The sequence below is a fragment of the Bos indicus genome, chromosome 1 (genome assembly GCF_029378745.1).
Source record: "Bos indicus isolate NIAB-ARS_2022 breed Sahiwal x Tharparkar chromosome 1, NIAB-ARS_B.indTharparkar_mat_pri_1.0, whole genome shotgun sequence".
Classification (NCBI taxonomy): Eukaryota; Metazoa; Chordata; class Mammalia; order Artiodactyla; family Bovidae; genus Bos; species Bos indicus.
This window is the reverse complement of record NC_091760.1, coordinates 151,944,349-151,967,202: the sequence shown is the minus strand read 5'-3', so window position 1 is coordinate 151,967,202 and position 22,854 is coordinate 151,944,349. Positions and strand designations below refer to the sequence as shown.

Here is a 22,854-nt window from a genome sequence, read left to right as displayed (position 1 = left end):
GAATTGTGTTTGCAGAATGACATATGGTCAACATGGCCAGAATCCAGGACACAGTGAGAGATCAAGGTGCAAGACCCAGAATTCTGGGAGTCTCGAGTACTCTGAGAAAGATTTGGAGGTGTCTTCCAGTTGATGGGCATCACTTAATGATGTTTAGTTAGTTAGTTCAGTCACTCAGTCATGTCCAACTCTTTGCAACCCCATGGACTGAAGCACAACACGCCTCCCTATCCATCACCAACTCCCGGAGTCCACCCAAACCCATGTCCATTGAGTCAGTGATGCTATCCAACCATCTCATCCTCTGTCGTGCCCTTCTCCTCCTGCCTTCAATCTTTACCAGCATCAAAGTCTTTTCAAATGAGTCAATTCTTTGCGTCAGGTGGCCGAAGTATTGGAATTTCAGCTTCAGCATCAGTCCTTCCCGTGAATATTCAAGACTGATTTCCTTTAGGATGGACTGGTTTGATCTCCTTGCAGACCAAGGGACTCTCAAGAGTCCTCTCCAACACCACAGTTCAAAAGCATCAATTTTTTGGTGCTCAGCTTTCTTAATAGTCCAACTCTCACATCCATACATGACTACTCGAAAAACCATAGCCTTAACTAGATGGACATTTGTTGGCAAAGTAATGTCTCTGCTTTTTAATATGCTGTCTAGGTTGGTCATAGCTTTTCTTCCAAGGAGCAAGCATCTTTTAATTTCATGGCTGCAGTCACCATCTGTAGCCCCCAGAAATAAAGTCTGTCACTGTTTCCACTGTTTCCATGATGTTCAAGCACAGGATTAAAAATGGCTAGGGCATGGGCTTAGAAAGCATGCTCAGGCAACATCATGGAGGATGACAAGGTAGGGATTGCAGGTAGAAGCCTTGCAGCAGCAGGTGCAGGACAAAATTTAGGGCAGTGCGAATAGATACGCTAAGGAGATTGAATGGATGTGCCTTGGTGACCACTTGGGGAGACAGTGGCTGAGGATGACATCTTTGTTTCAGCTCACAAGACTGCACCGGCTGGTGGGATTAATAAGACCAGATCACAGGAGTGGGTTTAGGTTAAAGATAGAGAGAAAGGGAAGGAATTTGGTCAAGAAATCTGCCCCTTGCTTAGGTCATACCTAGAGCATCATGCTCCGATGTCTCATCAATTCTTCACTGTCTATTCCCAGAATGTCTTCTGAAATCTTGAGAATGCATCTTAGCTGCCAGTTGTTGTATGTCTGTTTTACTTAGATACTATCCCACCCTGGAGAGTATCCAGGTGGGATCCAACACAGAGGATTGTCATCAGAGTAGCTCTGATTTACTTCCACTGTCAGTTTTCATAAGCATGAATTCTGGGTTATAAACCCATGAGCAGTTGCACTTTTTTAATCCAACACAAAGGTTGTCAGATTTCCAAGACAGATTCCAGATGACGATACGAAAAGCTCGTCTGAGTATGTGCTCTTCCTTAGGGAGAAAGAGGAGCCAGTGGACCTGTGGGAGAACAAGGTACTAAAGGATGCTATGGTGCCAAGGGCCCTAAGGTAAGGATTGCAAGAAGCACTGTGAAGGCTTCCCAACGTTAATTCCTTTTCCTACACTAACCCCTGCTGTCCTTTCTATTTCCAGGGAAACAGGGGACTAAATGGACAGGAGGTATGGTACCAAACATCATTTATCTGCCCATCTGTTACCTAGAATTATTTTTGAGGTGATTGACCAGTAGATTGTACAAATGAAGTTTTGTTGACCTTCCTTTTTATTGCTAATTATTTCATTTTGTTTACTAATGCCTTTTATTGCAGACCATGTTTGGTTTTGGTTGACAATTTCTATGACACAGTAATCTTAAATATGACCCAGGGCCAGCCTAGCAAAGAGCATGTATATAGAACACAAAATTTGACTTTTAATTTGGTGTCTGGCTTCTTTCCACGTAAATGCAGTGCACTGTATTCTGATCACATCTGTCTTTTCAGGGAGAAGCTGGGGAAAGTGGAATTGATGGCTTAAATGGAGAACAGGTCGAACCTTCTCTTTGTATCATGAAAACCCTCTGAGCTAGTTCTCGTTAAGAAAATGAGAATATGAGTTTATTGTTCTCTGTGTTTTAGGGTGATAGTGGTCTTCCTGGAGCAAAAGGAGAGAAAGGCATTGAAGGAGCCCAGGTAGGCATTCAATAAAGGGATAATGTAGAAACTGTACTGGGAATTCAAGGTGTGACTTGTAAGGCAGCTACACCAGGAATAGCTGTCAGCTAGGATCATGAAAGGGTTTTAGGATAACCAGAAGACCTCAACTGCACACAACAAGAAGCAGTAATTTCTGATGTGTCTGGGAAGTTCCGCTGGTCTAGGCGGTACGTGGCTGAGCTTGGCTCATGTGTCTGTAGGTTGGCTGGGGGCTTTGTTTCACTTCTCTCTTCTTATCCTTCTGGGAGCAGAGAGCTGTCCGGCCTTTTATGGCCACAGCTGAAGCGCAAGGGAACAAGTAGAAACACACAGGCTCTCTCGAGGGCCCTTGGGGCCGAGGCTTGGCACTCTCATGGTGACACTGTAGATCTTACAAGTAGATCTTATTCTTTCTGTTGACCAGAATGAGCCACAACCAAACTCAGGGGTAGGGAGTCAAATATGGATAATGAATCTCAGTTGCCTCATCAAAAGAAGGATAAAACCAAAACCTGGTGCATACAGTAGTTACAAAATAATGGACAAGACAATGAATCTGTCTGGAACACAGAATTTATCACTGTGGCGAATAATTGTGGCCACTGTTAAATTATTCACATGGTGCCTGAATCTATTGGTTGTTCCTCTTCTCTACAAAATAACTTTAGTAGGAAAACATTTAATAATTTAAATCAGGGAGAAGATAAGCTCCTTGTTTTTATTAATGTCACTTAAAATTCTTGTCCTTCTTCTCCTTTGTGTTGACTTTAGGGAATCCCGGGAGAGAGAGGAATTTCTGGGGACCATGGAGCAAAGGGCTTGCGTGGAGACCCAGTAAGTGTGCTTTGACCGAGAGGCTGCAAACTAACGTCACGTCAGGGCTCATTTCCCATCAGCGCTTCCGGTGGGGAGAGGGAGCGCTACTTTAAAGCATTACCGTGGCAGTTCTGAATTGAAATCGTCATGGGCACAACTGTTTAGAGTTTTAAAAGCAAGTCCCTTGTGCCTGATACTCTTCATGTACAAGATGAGTATGGACAGTGACACAGTCTTGCCACTGTTTGCATATGTAATTTTTGAGAAAACATTTTCAGAACTTCCTTGTGCTTCAGAGCTATGAAGGAATTCCACTTCATTCCATTATCTTCCTCAAAATACGGACAGGATGAAAGAAATGGAGCCATCTCTTTTTTCTCTTCTCCAAGAGTCTTTCTCCATTGAGAATATTAGCTTCATTTCCTTGAGTCCAAGTCAGCTAAAAGTACATTAGGCAAAAAGTACATTAGCCCAGAAATACCTGTTTTAATGGGGATGCAACCCAGTTGAGCAAGCATAACCTACACCAAAGCCAACAGGACGCGTGCCAGCCTAGGGGATATGCCAAGTCCATTGGACATCAGTACTCTAGGACTTTGATCACCCACACGTCAATCTTCAAAACCTTAATGAATTAGGATTTTGTAGGTTTTTTTAAACATTCATTAAAACTTTAGAAGTTGAGATAAAATTGTGTATACAATGTGATATCTATATAACGTTGCATAAGTTTAAGATGTACAACAGGTTCAGTTCAGTTCAGTCGCTCAGTCGTGTCCGACTCTTTGTGACCCCATGAATTGCAGCACGCCAGGCCTCCCTGTCCATCACCAACTCCCGGAGTTCACTTAAACTCACGTCCAGGTTAGTTTGATATATTTACATATTAGCATTACCGCCTTAGTGTTAGCTAAGTCCTTTAACAGGTACATAATTATCACTTTTTTGTGTGGTAAGAATATTTAAAACCTAGTCTTTTAGCAGCTTTGGAGTGTATAATACAGTATCACAGCTTATAATCACCATGCTATTCATTAGATCTCTTGAATTTACTGTTAAGCTGTAACATGCATCAGAAAAGTACACAAATTATGAATTCACAGCTTGATGACTGTAAGTACCCTGTGCCCTTACTACTCAGGTAAAGAAACAGAACATCAGACAAGAGTAGAATAATGCCCAACCCCTCATGTGTACTTCAGTCACTACCAGCCCTCCCTAAGGTAATCACACTGTCTCAGGACCATGAATCAGTTTTACCCATTATTGAACTTTTCACTGGTATTATACAGGATGTACTTTTCATTCCCAGCTTCTTTTGCTCAAGTATATACTTCTGAGATGAATCAGTGTGGTGAATATCAGTAGTCCATTCAATCTTACTCAGTTGAGTTAGGTTCAGTTCAGTCACTCAGTCATGTCCGACTCTTTGCCCCAGGGACTGCAGTACACCACACTTCCCTGTCCATCACCAACTCCCGGAGCTTGCTCAAACTCATGTCCATCGAGTTGGTGATGCCATCCAACCATCTCATCCTCTGTCATCCCCTTCTCCTCCTGCCTTCAGTCTTTCCCAGGATCAGGGTCTTTTCTAATGAGTCGGTTCTTCGCATCAGGAGGCCAAAGTATTGGAATTTCAGCTTCAGCATCAGTCCTTCCAATGAATATTCAGGACTGATTTCCTTTAGGATGGACTGGTTTGATCTCCTTGCAGTCCAAGGGAGTCTCAGGAGTCTTCAACACCACAGTTCAAAAGCATCAATTCTTTGGCACTCAGCTTTCTTTATAGTCCAACTGTCACATCCATACATGTCTACTGGAAAAATCATAGCCTTGACTAGACAGACCTTTGTTGGCAAAGTAACGTCTCTACTTTTTAATATGCTGTCTAGGTGGGTGATAGCTTTTCTTCCAAGGAGCAAGCATCTTTTAATATCATGGCTGCAGTCACCATCTGCCACGATTTTGGAGCTCAAGAAAATGAAGTCTGTCACTGTTTCCATTGTTTCCCCATCTATTTGCCATGAAGTGATGGGACCAAATGCCATGATCTTAGCTTTTTGAATGAATGAATATTTCATTGTGTGAATATTCCTTGATCTGTTTCTCCATTCTGCTACTGATAGATGTTTCAGTTGTTCTAGATTATGCTTTTATAAGTATTACTGATATATACATTCTTGTATGTGTCTTTCGTACACATTTTTACTGGGTCTATACTTTGGGAGTAGACTGTCTGGATGACAGTCACTTAAATCTTTACAGCCAAACAGTTTTCCAAAAAGTTTGCACTGATTTATACTCCCACTATCCATGCACCAGAGCAGTGTACCACAACCATCAGAGACCCTAAAATGTATAAAACTAACAGTACTAAGTGCTGATAAGGATGTGGGGCAACTGGGAATGTCACAGGACTTTGTCTTTAATAACCCTCCTCCAGTACAGGTGGTTGTTCAGAGAAAGAATTTTATACTGTACATACTGACAACTATCAATGTTATGTATGCATTGGAGATAACTCTATTTAAAAAGCAGAGGAATTTGTACTTGAAGATAACATTGGCATATGATAATACTCTGATAATGCAAGAGTTTCAAACAACTTCAAAGTGTCTAATTAGAAACAAAAATATATCCACAAATAAGGGTAATGAAGAAATAGTAGTTCAAACGCAAGGACATTTCAGTCATTGGTGTATGATGGCCCAAAATTCACTTGGGGTGTTGCTATAAAATTGTGATTCAATTTAATCAGCTGCTGCTGCTGCTTCTAAGTTGCTTCAGTCGTGTCCGACTCTATGTGACCCCATCCCTGGGATTCTCCAGGCAAGAACACTGGAGTGGGTTGCCATTTCCTTCTCCAGTTCATGAAAGTGAAAAGTGAAAGGGAAGTCGCTCAGTCATGTCCGACCCTTCGTGACCCCATGGACTGCAGCCCACCAGGCTCCTCCGTCCATGGGATTTTCCAGGCAAGAGTACTGGAGTGGGGTGCCATTGCCTTCTCCAAATTTAATCAGAATCCCCCCTAATTGTCTGCATGATTGTGTAATACCTTTAAAAGAATCTGAATAATATAAAAATACTTTTATTTAAAGAGAAATATTCTATGACTTCGAGATGGCTGAAAATTCAACCCATGGGAGCTTCCCTGTGCTGTATTGTAACTATCCTGACTTCAGATGGTTTTTCAATAAATAATAACTCTTCCCAGCCACTTGGGAATGTACATCTCAAATCGATGAAAGCTCTCTCTACTTTTTCCGTGTATTTTTTGATGGGTTACTATATGGAGAAATATGGAGAGAGCAAGATTGATAGAATAAATAGGACACAAGCATAATCTACATGCAAATGGCACAAATTCCTGAAAATATATGCTTTTTTCAGAGAGAGTTTTTGATCATAAAAGCTAGTTTGTTTGAAATCTACCATTTTGACATAACTTTTAAATTTATTTTATTGAAATACAGTTGATTTACAATGCTGTGCTAATTTCTGCTATATAGAAAAATGATTATATATATATACACATACATATATATGTATATATATACTCTTTTCCATTATGGTTTATCACAGGACACTGAATATAGCCCTGTGATAAGCCATTGAATATAGTCCAGGATTTCCCTGGTGGCTCAGATGGTAAAGAATCTGCCTACAATTCAGGAGAACTGGGTTCAATCCCTGGATCGGGAAGATCCTCTGGAAAAGGAAATGGCAACCCACTCCAGTACTCTTGCCTGGAAAATCCCATGGGCAGAGGAGCCTGGTAGGCTACAGACCATGGGGTCGCAAAGAGTCAGACACAACTGAGCAACTTCACTTCACTTATTCGATATAGTTCCCTGTACTTGTTGCTTATGCATGCTGTACACAATAGTTTGCGTTTGGTAGTCTCAAACGTCTAATCCCTCCCTCCCCCACTCCTACCCTGGGCAAGCACAAGGTTTCCTCTACATCTCTGCATCTGTTTCTGTTTCAAGGTAAGTTCATTGGTGTCGTATTTTGGATTCCACATATAAGTGATATCATATGATGTTTATCTTTCTCTGTCTGACTTATTTCACTTAGTATGATAATCACCAGGTCCATCATGTTGCTGCAAATGGCATTTCTTTCTTTCTTTTTATGGCTGAGTAGTATTCCATTGTGTATATATATTATATCTTCTCTATCCATTCATCTCTTGATAGACATTTAGGTTGCTTCTATGTCTTAGCTATTATAAATACTGCTACAGATATCAATAGCCTCAGATATGCAGATGACACCACCCTTATGGCAGAAAGTGAAGAGGAACTCAAAAGCCTCTTGATGAAAGTGAAAGTGGAAAGTGAAAAAGTTGGCCTAAAGCTCAACATTCAGAAAACGAAGATCATGGCATCCGGTCCCACCACTTCATGGGAAATAGATGGGGAAACAGTGGAAACAGTGTCAGCCTTTATTTTTCTGGGCTCCAAAATCACTACAGATGGTGACTGCAGCCATGAAATTAAAAGACGCTTACTCCTTGGAAGGAAAGTTATGACCAACCTAGATAAGCATGTTCAAAAGCAGAGACATTACTTTGTCAACAAAGGTTCGTCTAGTCAAGGCTATGGTTTTTCCTGTGGTCATGTATGGATGTGAAAGTTGGACTGTGAAGAAGGCTGAGCGCCAAAGAATTGATGCTTTTGAACTGTGGTGTTGGAGAAGACTCTTGAGAGTCCCTTGGACTACAAGGAGATCCAACCAGTCCATTCTGAAGGAGATCAGCCCTGGGATTTCTTTGGAAACAATGATGCTAAAGCTGAAACTCCAGTACTTTGGCCACCTCATGTGAAGAGTTGACTCATTGGAAAACACTCTGATTCTGCGAGGGATTGGGGGCAGGAGGAGAAGGGGATGACAGAGGATGAGATGGCTGGATGGCATTACTGACTTGATGGACGTGAGTCTGAGTGAACTCCGGGAGTTGGTGATGGACAGGGAGGCCTGGCGTGCTGCGATTTGTGGGGTCTCAAAGAGTCGGACACGACTGAGTGACTGATCTGATCTGATCTGAACTGTTTTTATTTATTATTATTTTTTTTAGCTTTTTTTTTAAGTTTACAATATTGTATTGGTTTTGCCATACATCAAAATGAATCCACCACAGGTATACATGTGTTCCCCATCATGAACCCTCCTCCCTCCTCCCTCCCATACCATCCCTCTGGGTCATCCCAGTGCACCAGCCCCAAGCATCCAGTATCGTGCATCGAACCTGGACTGGCGACTCGTTTCATATATGATATTATACATGTTTCAATGCCATTCTCCCAAATCATCCCACCCTCTCCCTCTCTCACAGAGTCCAAAAGACTGTTCTATACATCAGTGTCTCTTTTGCTGTCTCGTATACAGGGTTATCGTTACCATCTTTCTAAATTCCATATATATGTGTTAGTATACTGTATTGGTGTTTTTCTTTCTGGCTTACTTCACTCTGTATAATAGGCTCCAGTTTTGTCCACCTCATTAGAACTGATTCAAATGTATTCTTTTTAATGGCTGAGTAACTGTTTTTATAGTTTTCTCCTGATATATACCCAGGAATGTGATTGTTAAATCATACGGCAACTGTTTAGTTTTTTGAGGAACCTCCACACAGTTCTCCATAATGACTGCACCAATTTGCACTCCTACCAACAGTGTTGGAGAGTCCCAAATTCTCCACAGCCTCATCGGTATTTGTTACTTGTGGACTTTTTAATGATGGCTGTTTTGACCTGTGTAAGGTAGTAGTGACTCATTATAGTTTTGATTTACATTTTTCTATTAGCGATGTTGAGCGTCTTTTCATGCACCTGTTGACCATCTGTATTTATTCTTTGGAGAAATGTCTGTTTAGATCTTCTGCCCATTTTTTGATTGGGTTGTTTGTTTCTTTATTATTGAGTTGTATGAGCTGTTTATAGATTTTGGAAATTAAGCCCTCACTGGTCACATCCCTTGCAAATGTTTTCTCCCCGTCTGTATGTTTTCTTTTCATTTTGTCAGTGGTTTCCTTTGCTGTGCAAAAGCTTATATGTTTGATTAGGTCCCATTTGTTTATTTTTGTTTTTATTTCTATTGTCTTAGTAGATTGATCTAAATACATTGGTAGGATTAAATTTCTTGTAATTTGAGGGAAGGCTGAGGTAGGTCATCTGTCTGAGCGACACTTTAGTAAAGCTCAACATTCTAAAACATATCATTATTAGAAGCCCATGTTTAATCATCAGTTCAGTTCAGTTCAGTCGTGTCCAACTCTTTGTGACCCCATGAATTGTAGCACGCCAGGCCTCCCTGTCCATCACCAACTCCCAGAGTTCAATCATAGATTTGTATTAAATGATACTCTTTTGTCTAATTTAATAAACACTTAAAGAGTGGGCCAGATCATACTCAGACTGACCACACAGCTAGTCTGCATGGAAAGTAGAACGTTCTGTTCTGTAGAATGTGCTGGCATATGGTTTTTTATGTCATCTCTTCAATCAAATAGTGCAGAGTTGGACTATAGTAAGCAGTGTATATACCCAGTGGAAGAAAATTTGAGACTTTACCTTCCTTTTTCTTCCTTGCTGTTCTAATGAAGATATAACTCTTTAATAGTGTAATTCATCAGATAAATATTAAATAAGAATAAAACAGAAGATGTAAGGAAATAATCTTTGGCTTTGGTATGTGGGGAAGAGAAATAATTATTCATGTAAGTTTTAGTGCTAACAGTTGCAAAATAAATTCTAAGCCCATTTTTTTTTTTCTTCACTCTGTCAGCCTATAAGCCCTGTGAGTATAGAAACTGCATGTTTAAAAAGGTTCCAAAGTATCTGGAATGATGCTATGGTCCTGTTGGTGATCTCAAATTACTTACTGGTTGATGAAGGTCATCTAGTCTGCTATCAGCCAAGCAGCCAGGCAGCTGGCTGTCGGCAGGACTGGATAGTTGCCCTCCCCTCTTCACTTACTGATGAATTGGCGGGTTCAGTTGATCATCCGGGCATCATGGCTGCTCTGTTTGTGGTCTGAACTACCCAAGGGAGAAAGCTTTCAGTCTGGCCTGCCTAGGATACCATCCCATAATGTGTGCCTGTTCCCAGTGCTCCTGCTAGAACATCTGTATAAATATTGAGAAGAACTCAAGATTCCAAGACTTTCTGAAAACCAGAAAAGCAGGATATAAGCCAATGGTGTTAGAAGGTGTCCAGGGACCCAGGAGGAGAAAGAGAATGTGTGTGGCAAATAAAGCCCTCAGTGCTGTTCGGAGTCCTCACATTCTTGGGGAAGAACCCATTACAAACCTTTGCCTTAGATATTACTCCGTCATTAAAAAAATGCCATTTGAAGCAATATGGATGGACCTAGAGTTTATCATACTAAGTGAGGTAAGCCGGAGAGAGAAAGATAAATATCATATGATATCACTTATATGGGTAATCTAAAAAAAATGATACAAATGAACTTATTTACAATTGACCTACAGCCATCAAAAACAAATGTATGGTTACCAAAGGCGAAGGCAGAGTGGGGATAAATTAGGAGTTTGGGATTAACATACACACAGTATGTACAGGTCACTTGCTAAGTCATGTCCGACTCTTTGTGACCCCATGGACAGCCACACACTAGGCTTCCCTGTCCTTCACTATCTCCCTGCTGCTGCTGCTAAGTCACTTCAGTCGTATCTGACTCTGTGCGACCCCATAGACGGCAGCCCACCAGGCTCTCTGTCCCTGCGATTCTCCAGGCAAGAACACTGGAGTGGGTTGCCATTTCCTTCTCAAATGCATGAAAGTGAAAAGTGAAAGTGAAGTCATTCAGTCGTGTCCGACTCCTAGTGACCCCATGGACTGCAGCCTACCAGGCCCCTCCGTCCATGGGATTTTCCAGGCAAGAGTACTGGAGTGGGTTGCCATTGCCTTCTCCCAGAGGTTGCTTAAACTCATCCACTGAGTCGGTGATGCCATCCCACCATCTCATCCTCTATTGCCCTCTTTTCCTCCTGCCTTCAATCTTTCCCAGCATCAGGGTCTTTTCCAATGAGTCAACCCTTTGCCTCAGGTGGCCAAAGTATTGGAGCTTCAGCATCAGTCCTTCCAATGAATATTCAGAATTGATTTCCTTTAGGATTGACTGGTTTGATCTCCTTGCTGTCCAATGGTCTCTCCAAAGTCTTCTCCAGCAGTAGAGTTTGAAAGCATCAATTCTTCAGCACTCAGATATACACACTGCTATGTATAATGTAGATAAACAACAAGGACCTGCTGTGCAGCACAGAAAACTCTACTCAGTATCTTGTAATAATCTATAAGAGAAAAAAATCTGAAAAAGAATATATATATATATAACTGAATCACTCTGCTGTACACCTGAAACTAACACACTCTTGGAAATCAACTAAACTTCAATAAAAACAAACAGATGAAAAAAAAACTTTGCCTTCCCCAAGGGAAGGGAGTGGGGGGTAAAATCTACCAACCCTCAAATATAAACTTGCCAAGGCCACAAGAATGAAGACCGGAAGCTAAGAGAAAGAGGGTAGCAGCAAGAAGGAAACACCTCCAGACCCAGGATGGGAGTTGCCCTAAACACAACTCACGTCTCCCTGCCTCCTCGGGTGTGTCCCATTATGAGCTCTCACTTGGGCCCCACGTACTTGCCGTAGGTCTCCATGCTCTCCTGCTAATGCAGAGCTTGGGAGGAAAGGAAGACATTTATAAGCCGTTTATAATTTAGCCTACTTCTGCTTTCAAATGGGTTAACCTTCTCTTGTCACTTTTTTGGGGGGTGACCAGGTATGTTACAACCATATTACATTTTTAAGGAGAAATGTTCAAAGCCTATTATTTTCTATTTTTTAGGGAGTTCCTGGATTTGACAATAGCATAGAGGGACCCAAGGGCTTGAAAGGAGAACTTGGAAGACAGGTAACTGTGGGCTTTTGGAAGTAACTTTGTAAATATGTGACAATGGTGGGCTCAGGGTGTTAGTGATAGAATATGAAATGCTTATAAAAAACTTGGAATCAGAGTGAATATACCTGATACAGAGAATCTATTTTTTAGAAGCAGAAAGATTCTTTTATTCCTTCTTATTTGCTACACTGGAACTTAAGACACATTCTCTCTTCTGAATCTGATGCAAAGATCTAACCTCTGATTTAAAATGTAGGGCTAGCTGATAGAAAGCACTGGCAAAAGAACTCCTGGCCTTCCCAGAATCCAGAGGACACATGTCCTAAAAAGATATCATATTATACTTGGTACCTGATTTAAAAAAAAAAAAAAAAAGAAGCAGAGAGAGAATAAGATCTGATAGATATCTACAGGCTGCACTCTCAAGGCAAGTCTCTTGAGATTAGTCTTATGGGATAGCATGCGTCTAAATCTGATCATGTAAGCTTGTTTTTCAGAACTTTAGGAAAACAATTTTCTGGGAAACTGTGTGTCACTGGATTCATGGTGGGGAAGTTCTTTGGTGACTCCACCTGTGAGAAAGCCCTTTGGGAAAAGGCCTAGCCTCCATTTCAGGCTCTGTTCCTTAGCCGGTCTGTGGCCTCAGCTACTTTCTACAAGCCTCTGCTTTCTCATCTTCAACACTGGACAAGTAGCCTACTTTGGAAAGGGATGTGGGAATTCAATGACAGAGCCTTCCACATCATAAACTCCCAGAGAATGTTACCTGTCATTTTTTATTAAGTGGCCAGTGTATGCCTTGTTATAGACTCTATGTCCCCGTTTCCTACCTTGAGAGGATGTGTATTGGGAGATTTTATTCAGATTAGGGTGCTAATTAGGCTGTTACACAGGCTAGCCAGACAGAACAGGAAGTTCCAGGAGAGAAATTCACACAAGTTGCAGCCATCCCATCACACGGATGATTCTATGGCAACGCAGCGGGAACAGTTTGATTGAAATACTCTTAACTAACAGCCCAAACACAAGTTAGATGGTGGTGATGAGCAGATGAGGCCACATCATGCACACAGAGAGGTGTGGTTTGTGACCGGTGGGTTAGGGCCTCATCCCTCAGGGAGGATAAGTCTAACCTGCGTGTCCCTATCCACCCTCCCGGGAACACGACAGGCCGGTGTTGAGGAGCGCCCTCGTCAGTGCCGCGTCGTTATTGTCACACCTGTGTCTGTTCCTTTGACAGGGAAGAAGAGGCCAGCCAGGGCCCCCTGGAACTCCCGGCTCCAGAAGGACGACAGTAAGGACCCACAGAGGCCAAGTGGCCCGCTCTGGAGGAGCTGAAGTGGGGTGATGAAATGGCTGATGTGGGGCGGTTCCCCGGGACTTACTACCCTGAGGAAACTGACTCAGGGCAGAGCTGGCAAAGGAGGCAGGAAGGGCCTGAAGCCAAGGCCAGACGGCGCTGGCTGCAGGGGAAATGACCACATCGGAGGAAAGCGCTGCCCAAGGAGAACACAAGAGTAGCCAACTAGGGGAAGAGTAGTCAAAGTCTGGCCTGCTCACTAGGCCCACGGAGGTTTGAAGTCCAAGGCTCCATTCCTCTGCCAAGTTTTATGACTGCTTAGAAAAGTCAGTCCTGATGCGAGTGCTCTGGTCTCCTTTCCATTTTCTCTGACTCGAAGAGGAATGTGCTCCAAGATATAAAAATATTTTCTTGGATGAACTACAATATATGGTTCTGTGAATTTCTCCTCAGAAAACAGAATGCATAATGAATGCAATATATTAAACTAGTGTTTATTTGTGCTAAATTTTTAAATGTTATAAATATATATTTTACTGAGATGTAATTGATAGATAATATTAGTTTCAGATGTACAACATAATGATTCCATGTATGTATATATTACAAGATGATCACCATTCAGCTAGTAAGTCTAGTTAACATCCATCACCACACATAGTTATGATTCTTTTTTTCTTGTGATGAAAACTTTTTAAGATCTGCTCTGTTGTTGTGTAGTTGCTATGTTGTGTCCAGTTCTTTTATGATTCCATGGACTGTAGCCCACCAGACTCCTCTGTCCATGGGATTTCCCAGGCAAAAATACTGAAGAAAAAAAAAAAAAAAGAATACTGAAGAAGGGTTACCATTTCCCTCTCCAGGGGATCTTCCTAACCCAGGGATTAAACCCATGTCTCCTGCACTGACAGGCAGATTCTTTACCACTGAGCCACCAGGAAAGCCCTTCTACTCTCTTAGCAACTTTTAAATATACAATATAGTTTTACTGGGCTTCCCTAGTGGCTCAGCAATAAAGAATCTGTCTGCCAATGCAGGAGACGCAGGTTCAATTTCCGGGTCAAGAAGATCCCCTGGAGAAGGAAATGGCAATCCACTCTAGTATTCTTGCCTGGGAAATCCCATAGAGAGAGGAGCCTGGTGGGCTATAGTCCATGGGGTCGCAAAAGAATCGGACACAATGCAGAAACTACACAGCAACATACTATTATTGACGATAGTTACCATGTGAAGTGAAGTGAAGTGAAAGTCGTTCAGTCATGTCCAACTGTTTGCGACTCCATGGACTAGCCCATGGAATTTTCCAGGCCAGAATACTGGAGTGGGTAGCCTTTCCCTTCCCCAGGGCACCTTCCCAACCAGAGGTTGAACCCAGGTCTCTGACATTGCAGGCAGATTCTTTACCAGCTGAGGCACCAGGGAAGCCCAAGAATACTGGAGTGGGTAGCCTATCTCTTCTCCAGGGGATCTTCCCAACCCAGGAATAGAACTGGGGTCTCCTGCATTGCAGACAGATTCTTTACCAACTGAGCTATCATGCTATACATTAAATCCCATGACTTATTTATTTTCTAACTGGAAGTTTATGCCTTTTGATTCCCTCTACCCATGTCACACTACCCCCCACTCCTCAGCTCTGTTCTCTGTATCTATGAGTTTAGCTGGTTGGTTTATTTGTTTTGTTAAGATTCCACATATAAGTGAGATCATAGGGTATTGGTCTTTTTCTGACTTATTTCACTCAGTGTAATGCCTTCAGGACTCCCCTGTAGCTCAGACAGTAAAGAATCCTCCTGCAATGCAGGAGACCTGGGTTCGATCCCTGGGTCAGGAAGATCCCCTGGAGAAGGGAATGGCGACCCACTCCAGTATTCTTGCCTGGAGAATCCCATGGAGACAGGAGCCTGGTGGGCTACAGTCCATGGGGTCGCAAAGAGCCAGTCACGACTGAGCGAGTAACACAAGTGCCTTCAAGGTCCATCCACGTTGTCACAAGCGGCCAGATTTCCTTCTTTTCATGACTGAATAGTATTCCACTGTGTGCATACACACACATATGTACACACACACACGTGGTGGGTATATCTTTCTGAGTTCGTGCTTTTGTTTCCTTTGGATAAATACCCAGAAGTGGAATTTCTGGAAGATACGGTATTTCTATATTTAAGTTTTTTGAGGACACTCTGTACTGCTAAAGAGATTATATATAATAAGTGAAAGTGAAAGTGATGTCGCTCAGTCGTGTCCAACTCTTTGCGACCCCATGGACTGTAGCCTACCAGGCTCCTCCCTCCATGGGATTCTCCAGGCAAGAATACTGGAGAGGGTTGCCATTTCCTTCTCCAGGGGATCTTCTAATACATGCCTATAAAAACATATCTGAGGGCAATATTAGGTCACTTGCTTATGAAACCTTTTGGGATCTTTCTCGTTATTTTTTTCAATAAGTATAAGAGTTTCTGTGCTTGACTTCTTGGAAAAGAATTGACATTATAAAATAAAATCTTTATCCGTTAAGAAAATATAACTTCAATAAAATATACTTAAATGCCTGCATTGGGTTCTGAACTAGAACCCAAGGTCTCTTCTTATGGTGCAATGCTTTCTTTCCATTCTTTATTTAGTTATCCAGCCTTTTCCGACTTCCTTCATCCCTCCCTGCCCACTACATGTAAGGATAGATGTTAACTAGATTTATTAGCTGAATGATGGTCTTCTTGCAGTATATACATATATGGAATCATTATGTTGTACATCTGAAACTAATACAATTTTAACATTTTAAATTTGAGGACAAATAAAAACTGTTTTAACATATTGCATTATTATGCATTGTATTTTCTGAGCAGAAGCTCATAAAACCAGCTATTATACTCCAACAGGAAAATATTTTTATATGTTGGAACATACTTTTATTCTTTGTAAGACAGAGAAAAATAAGAACAGGGATTATGTTTAAAACCTGCAGAATTTAATTGGTGGGAAAGCCCTTTCTAATGCATCTAAAGATTTTTAAAAGTACATTTGCTATTTATTTGACTTTCTAAAAGGGTGTAGCCAGTTTACATACCCCAGGAAAGTATTTTGAACTTAAAGAATATCATCCAAAAAATCCTGGTGTGGGAGATGAACTTTTCTTACTTTATAGAGGCTATAATCTCTCTGGAGGATAAGGCAATATCACCATGTATTAGCTAAACTATACAACTCCTGAGAAATATGGCCCCTTCTTGAGTTATAGATTCAGCAGTGTCATTTAGGAGTAAAAACAGAATTCCACCTAAAGATGGTAAAGTCAAGGGATTTTTTTAATACTACTCCACTTCTATGCAACTCACCAAAAACAATAAAAGAAATTTAAGATGAATTAACAAAAAATGACCACAACTTCAAGCCACACATGATGACAGATATTGGCCAACTATTTTATTTTTAGAGGTTTTACTTTATTTTGTGGAAATACAGTTGATTGTTGTATTAATTTCTACTGTACAGCAAAGTGATTCAGTTATATGTATACATGTATATATATATATATATATATATATATTCCTTTTCGTATTCCTTTCCATATGTTTTATTACAGGATATTGAATATAGTCCCCTGTGCTATAAAATAGGATCTTGTTTTCTACCCATTCTATATACAGTAGTTTGCATCTGCTAATCCCAAACTCCCAGTCCATCGCTCTCCCACATGCCCTCCCCCTTGGCAATCACGAGTCTGTTCTCTATGTCTATGAGTCTGTTTCTCTTCCATAGGTATATTCATTTGTCTCCACTTTTAGATTCCACACATAAATGATATCATATGGAATTTGCCTTTCTTTTTCTGACTTACCTCACTTAGTATGATAATCTCTAGTCCATCCATCGTGCTGCAAATGGCATTATTTCCTTCTTTTTTACGGCTAATATTCCACTGTATATATGGACCACGTCTGCTTCTGTTCATCTGTCAATAGACATTCAGGTCACTTCCATGTCTTGGCTATTATCAATAGTGCTACAGTGAACACTGGGGTACATGTGCTTTTGAACTTATAGTTTTGTCTAAATATACGCCCAGGAATGGGATTGCTGGATCATCTGGCAACTCGATTTTTAGTTTCTTGAGGAACCTCCGCATTGTTCTGCATAGTAGCTGCATCAATTTATATTCCCACTACCAGGGTCAGAGGGTTTCCTATTCTCCACAGTCTCTCTGATGGCCATTCTGCCTGGTGTGAAGTGGTTGTTGTTCAGCCACTCAGTCGTGTCTGACTCTGCAGCCACATGGACTGCAGCACACCAGACTTCCCTGTCCTTCACCATCTCCCAGAGACTACTCAAACTCATGTCCATTGAGTCAGTAATGCCATCCAACCATCTCATCCTCTGTCATCCCCTTCTCCTCCCGCCTTCAGTCTTCCCAGCATCAGGGTCTTTTCCAATGAGTCAGTTCTTTGCATCAGGTGGCCAAAGCTTCAGCATCAGCCCTGAATATTCAGGATTGATTTCCTTCAAGGTCGACTGGTTTGATCTCCTTGCAGTCCAAGGGACTCTGAAGAGTCTTCTCAACACCATAGTTCAGAAGCACCAATTCTTTGGCATTCAGCCTTCTTTGTGGTCCAATTCTCACATCCGTACATGACTACCAGAAAAACCATAGCTTTGACTATATGGACCTTTGTCAACAAAGTAATGTCTCTGCTTTTTAATACACTGTCTTGTGGTCATAACTTTTCTTCCAAGGAGCAATCATCTTTTAATTTCATGGCTGCAGTCACCATCTGCAGTGATTTTGGAGCCCCAAAATAAAGTCTGTCATTGTTTCCATTGTTTGCTCGTCTATTTGCTATGAAGTGATGTGACCGGATGCCATGATCTTAGCTTTTTGAATGTTGAGTTTTAAGCCAGCTTTTTCCACTCTCCTTTTTCACCTTCATCAAGACACTCTTTAGTTCCTCTTCACTTTCTGTCATAAGGGTGGTGTAATCTGTGTATCTCAGGTTATTGATATTTCTCCCAGCATTCTTAATTCCAGCTTGTGCTTTATCCAGCCCAGCATTTCACATGATATACTCTGCATGTAAGTTAAATAAGCAGGGTGACAGTATACAGCCTTGACATACTCCTTCCCCAATTTGGAACCAGTCCATTGTTCCATGTCCAGTTCTAAGTGTTGCTTCTTGACCTACATACAGATTCCTCAGGAAGCAGGTAAAATGCTCTGGTATGTCCGTCTCTTTAAGAATTTTCTACTGTTTGTTGCAATCCACACAGTCAAAAGCTTTAGAGCAGTCAGTGAAGCAAAAGTAGATGTTTTTCTGGAACTCCCTTGCTTTTTCTATGATCCAACAGTGTGAAGTGTGCTTCATTGTAATTTTGATTTGCATTTATGTAGTAATTAGCGATGTTGAGCATCTTTTCATGTGCCTGTTGGCCATCTATTTTTCTTCTTTGGAGAAATGTCTATTAAGTCATTTTTCAATTGGGAGAAACCCATATTTCTGTCTTCCCCTTTCTTACGGCATCTGATATATTCTGTCTTGTAAATATTTACAGTATTTATCTCCTCCCCACTAACCCAAGTGGTGAGGACCTTCTGAGGTCAAGAACTGTATGTCACCTTTATGATCCTATGGTTCCCATGCTACATACTTTGTGGATAGTAGCTGTTGGATAGATATTTTTCTGAATGAAACTGCTGTGAATTGAACCAGAAAAGATAAATCCTTATGTGAAAGAGTAGAGAAAACTGCTCTTCATCCCTTTGATATGGACGTTTTGACATTCATCATTTGGTGTTAAAGAAATAGGCCTCTAATCATATCCCAGACACATAGTCTCTTTCCTAAATAACAAGAGATTTTCACTGAAATATAATTAGAAGAATTTAAAATTTTCAAGACCAGCCTCACATAGAAATTTGACTTGACTATCTCAAATAAATTTCCATCACAAAAATGTCTGATATGTATTGAATTTTACAAATCCTGGATATCAGTCATGCTCTAATCTGAGTTAGACAATAAAATGTCTTTGTCTCTTGATTCCCATATTTATGAAATATTGATCTAGAAATACTGAGATTTTCACTTTATACATGAGAGTAGCAGGAAAAATCCATTTAGTCTAGCCATTTATTTTTCGATCAAGTATTTTGTTAACATACTAAACTGAGTAATCTTGAGTGCTTAAGTTGATTTTTCATTTTTGACAGGTAAGCATATCTGACTTCTTGAAGGGGAAGAGGGATAAAATTAGTTTTGCTATCAATAGCTTCTGAAGTCCATCTATAATAATGTTGATGAATCCTCCTAGTGTTTCCTCTGGGTTCCTGCCTTTTGGCCATTTCTATACTTAATTTCTGGCTTACTTTGTAACACTTTGGAAAAATGAAAAGAAATACAATTCGAATCAGCCAATTTTGGTGCTTATGCTAAGTTCTAGTAGTAATTTAGTAGAGGATGAATTACTGATGACAATCTGTTCCAACAAGTATGTATAGATTTACATTGTCTATGGTTTTATTCATCTGTTGCCCTAGGATAGAAATTCAGAGTTGGCAATATTTTGCTTTCACGGTGCAGTCAGTAATTTAAAGCAGTATGTGGTAACTTTTTGTTTTAATGTCGATGCCCCAAGGGGTCTGTTATTAATTTAAGTTAAACTTTAGAAAGAATTTTTCAGGGTTAATGATATCTACTTTTTTCCCTATTGTAGGCAGCTCATGGCCAGAGGGGACATACAGGCCCACAGGTACAAAGATCTTTCTTTTATTTTTTATTTTTAAAATTTTCTAAACTGCCAATGATAAACAATGTGTGTCCAGTCAAGGAGCCTGAATAAAGCCTTTAGAAAGTCTAGATTTATTTTGCTTTTGGTTAATATTGGTTGTGGAATCAAATTTGGGAAAACTTTTAGGCTATAACTTAAAGAACTCAGATCTTTAGAGACAATTAAATATGGGCACTTTGATTAAAAAAAAACTATAAATATTAAAGATAAGAAATAATACTTGGCCCAATTAGTATTAAGTTTAACTTTGTTTGGATTTCAAATGCAAACTCTAGTAATTCAAGTTGTTTTCAGAAAAATAACCTACAATTTTATACCTAGCTGTACTATGAGTGATTATAAGACATTTCCAGATAGACAAAGACCAACAGTTTACTGTCTACAGACGCTACACACACACACACACACACACACACACACATACACACATACACACACACACCCCTTTCTTTCAAATTTTTGTTCAGTTAACTCTTAAACCTTATTCATAATTTACATAAACCCCTTTTTAACCAAGAGAGTACAATAAAACTTTAATACAAATTGGGTAATCTGAATGTTTTATTCAAAAGTTGACCATGCCAGCTGTCATATCATGTTCCTTTGTACATGTTGGTGACATATTATACATGAACTTACAATATTTATAAAAGAGAATTAGAATTAGATTTAGAATTAGAATTTAGAATTAGAATTGGAATGATTTAAAATTTTACAAAATTGAAGAAACACACATCCTCGGATTGAAAATACAATAAGGATAAATATTAAATCCATTCACAATCACATCATGGTAAAACTCCTGAATGTTAAGGAAACATCGCAAACACTACCAGAGAGAAAAAGCATTTTTACCCATGAAAGGAATAACCAATTAGAATTGCAGCAGGCTTCTGCTCAACAATGCTGCTGCTGCTGCTGCTGCTAAGTCGCTTCAGTCGTGTCCAACTCTGTGCGACCCCATAGACGGCAGCCCACCGGCTCCCCTGTCTCTGGGATTCTCCAGGCAAGAACACTGGAGTGGGTTGCCATTTCCTTCTCCAATGCATGAAAGTGAAAAGTGAAAGTGAAGTCACTCAGTCATGTCCGACTCTTCACAATCCCATGGACTGCAGCCTACCAGGCCCCTCCGTCCATGGGATTTTCCAGGCAAGAGTACTGGCTGGAGTGGGGTGCCATTGCCTTCTCCGCTGCTCAACAATAATATTTGCCAAAACAACAAAGTAATGTTTTGCAAGTGCAGAAGAAAAATAACCTACAATTTTATACCTAGCTATACTATGAGTGATTATAAGACATTTCCAGGTAGACAAAGACTAAGAGTTTACTATCCACAGATGCTACACACACACACACACACACACACACACATACTTTTCAAAGTTAGATAGCAACAAAATGGATAGCAAATCCAAAAACGAAAAAAAAAAAATAGCATGAAGTGAATGAGATGAGCTTGGAGGGAGAAAGTGTTGAGAAATTTCCTCTTTATTATTTATAGGAAAAGGCATCAGTGAGGGACAGTTAATCTCATCTGTGTAACGACTGAGGCATAAATGTAGGCTATCCAATTGTCTAAATTAAACATTTTAATCTTATTTGAAATTCTTATCTGTGACACAGTTCAAAGGCAATGTGAAGGGAATGCTCAACTTTTGATCCCTAGATATTTAAGTATTTGAATATAAGTATAATGTAGTATTTGAATATAAATATAATGTAAGATAGATGCATGGAGATCTTTTAAGAAAATGTGAATGAAGTAAGTTGTGAGTTTTTTTAGTTCAACACCCAAGTTTGGTACAGTATATAACCAGTGTTACAGGCAAAGAAGGGAGTGTTTGTATATTTGTGTGTGCATGTATGCACACACACATGAGGTGTATGAAGAATGAAAGTAAATACACCAACATATTAAGCTGTGGTTATCTCCCCTTGATGAGATTATAGAAGAGTTTTGTTTCCCTTCTTGTATTTACATTTATTTTTCAAAGATCCTGCATCGCCATTATGAATAAAAAAAATATTTAGAAACTAGCACATAAAGAAGACAAAGTTTCTTAGAAAACAATGTTAACCGTTTGATTCTCCCTCCCCATAGGGGAAACCAGGCATCCCAGGTCCAGATGGACTTGCAGGGTCACTGGGACTTAAGGGCCCTCAGGTATGTAACAAGACTAATCAGGCTATGAGAACAGAAAGAAGAATCTGAACCTTAATAGAATACAACCTCCTTGCAAACGTTTGCAAACGTACAGATGTTTCAAGTGATTCAGAGTAATGAAATCAGGAAGCAACACAGTCTTGACTTGTACAGCGCTTGTACATGTTGGTGATATATCTGAACTTACAATATTTATAAAGAGCTGGTCCCGGTCAGGAGGTGAACAGGAAACGAACTCTGGGCAGCAGTCTCTGTATAATGATCCAGGCTGACTAGTGAATCCTAGGGAGACCTTGAGCCAAATACAATGCTGGGCCTCAAAACTGGGAATTTTGGTCAATTTAGCTATGTATCTGGCTGCCTGTAATGGAGAAAAATTGGCTCTACCCTAGCAAAGAGGTCTTCAGTGGGGGTGATGTATAGTCATCTTTTCTAGCTCACTTCTCTAGGGAGCTGCCTCAAGCAGTTTTTCCTTTGCAAAGAACAAGCAATGGTTGGCTCTTAACACTGCTTACATGAGGGGTAAGGAAACATGCCAGAAAGAGCAAAATGTAGCCTAAAGCAATCATGAGAAGGGAAGGGAAGTCCTCAGAAATGCTGAACAAAGGTCAAGAATAAGAACGTTAAAATATTTTTTTTCTCTCTGAATTTTTACTTTTGAAATCTTGAGAAGTAAATTTGATCTTTGGCAAATGTAGGACAGCAATGA

General features: G+C 40.4%; 1 protein-coding gene across 2 annotated transcripts in view; it reads left to right on the top strand.

The window, feature by feature from the left end:
- The window catches only part of LOC109563454 (collagen alpha-6(VI) chain-like), a 177,985-nt gene that overhangs the window by 96,170 nt on the left and 58,961 nt on the right, over positions 1-22,854 (top strand). For both annotated transcript variants that reach the window (XM_070796948.1, XM_070796944.1), the window contains exons 14-22: positions 1,457-1,528; positions 1,614-1,640; positions 1,964-2,008; positions 2,099-2,152; positions 2,927-2,989; positions 11,845-11,910; positions 13,139-13,192; positions 19,907-19,942; positions 22,083-22,145. In XM_070796948.1, coding sequence (XP_070653049.1) covers positions 1,457-1,528; positions 1,614-1,640; positions 1,964-2,008; positions 2,099-2,152; positions 2,927-2,989; positions 11,845-11,910; positions 13,139-13,192; positions 19,907-19,942; positions 22,083-22,145 — 480 coding nt within the window. The remainder of the gene's footprint in view (positions 1-1,456; positions 1,529-1,613; positions 1,641-1,963; positions 2,009-2,098; positions 2,153-2,926; positions 2,990-11,844; positions 11,911-13,138; positions 13,193-19,906; positions 19,943-22,082; positions 22,146-22,854) is intronic.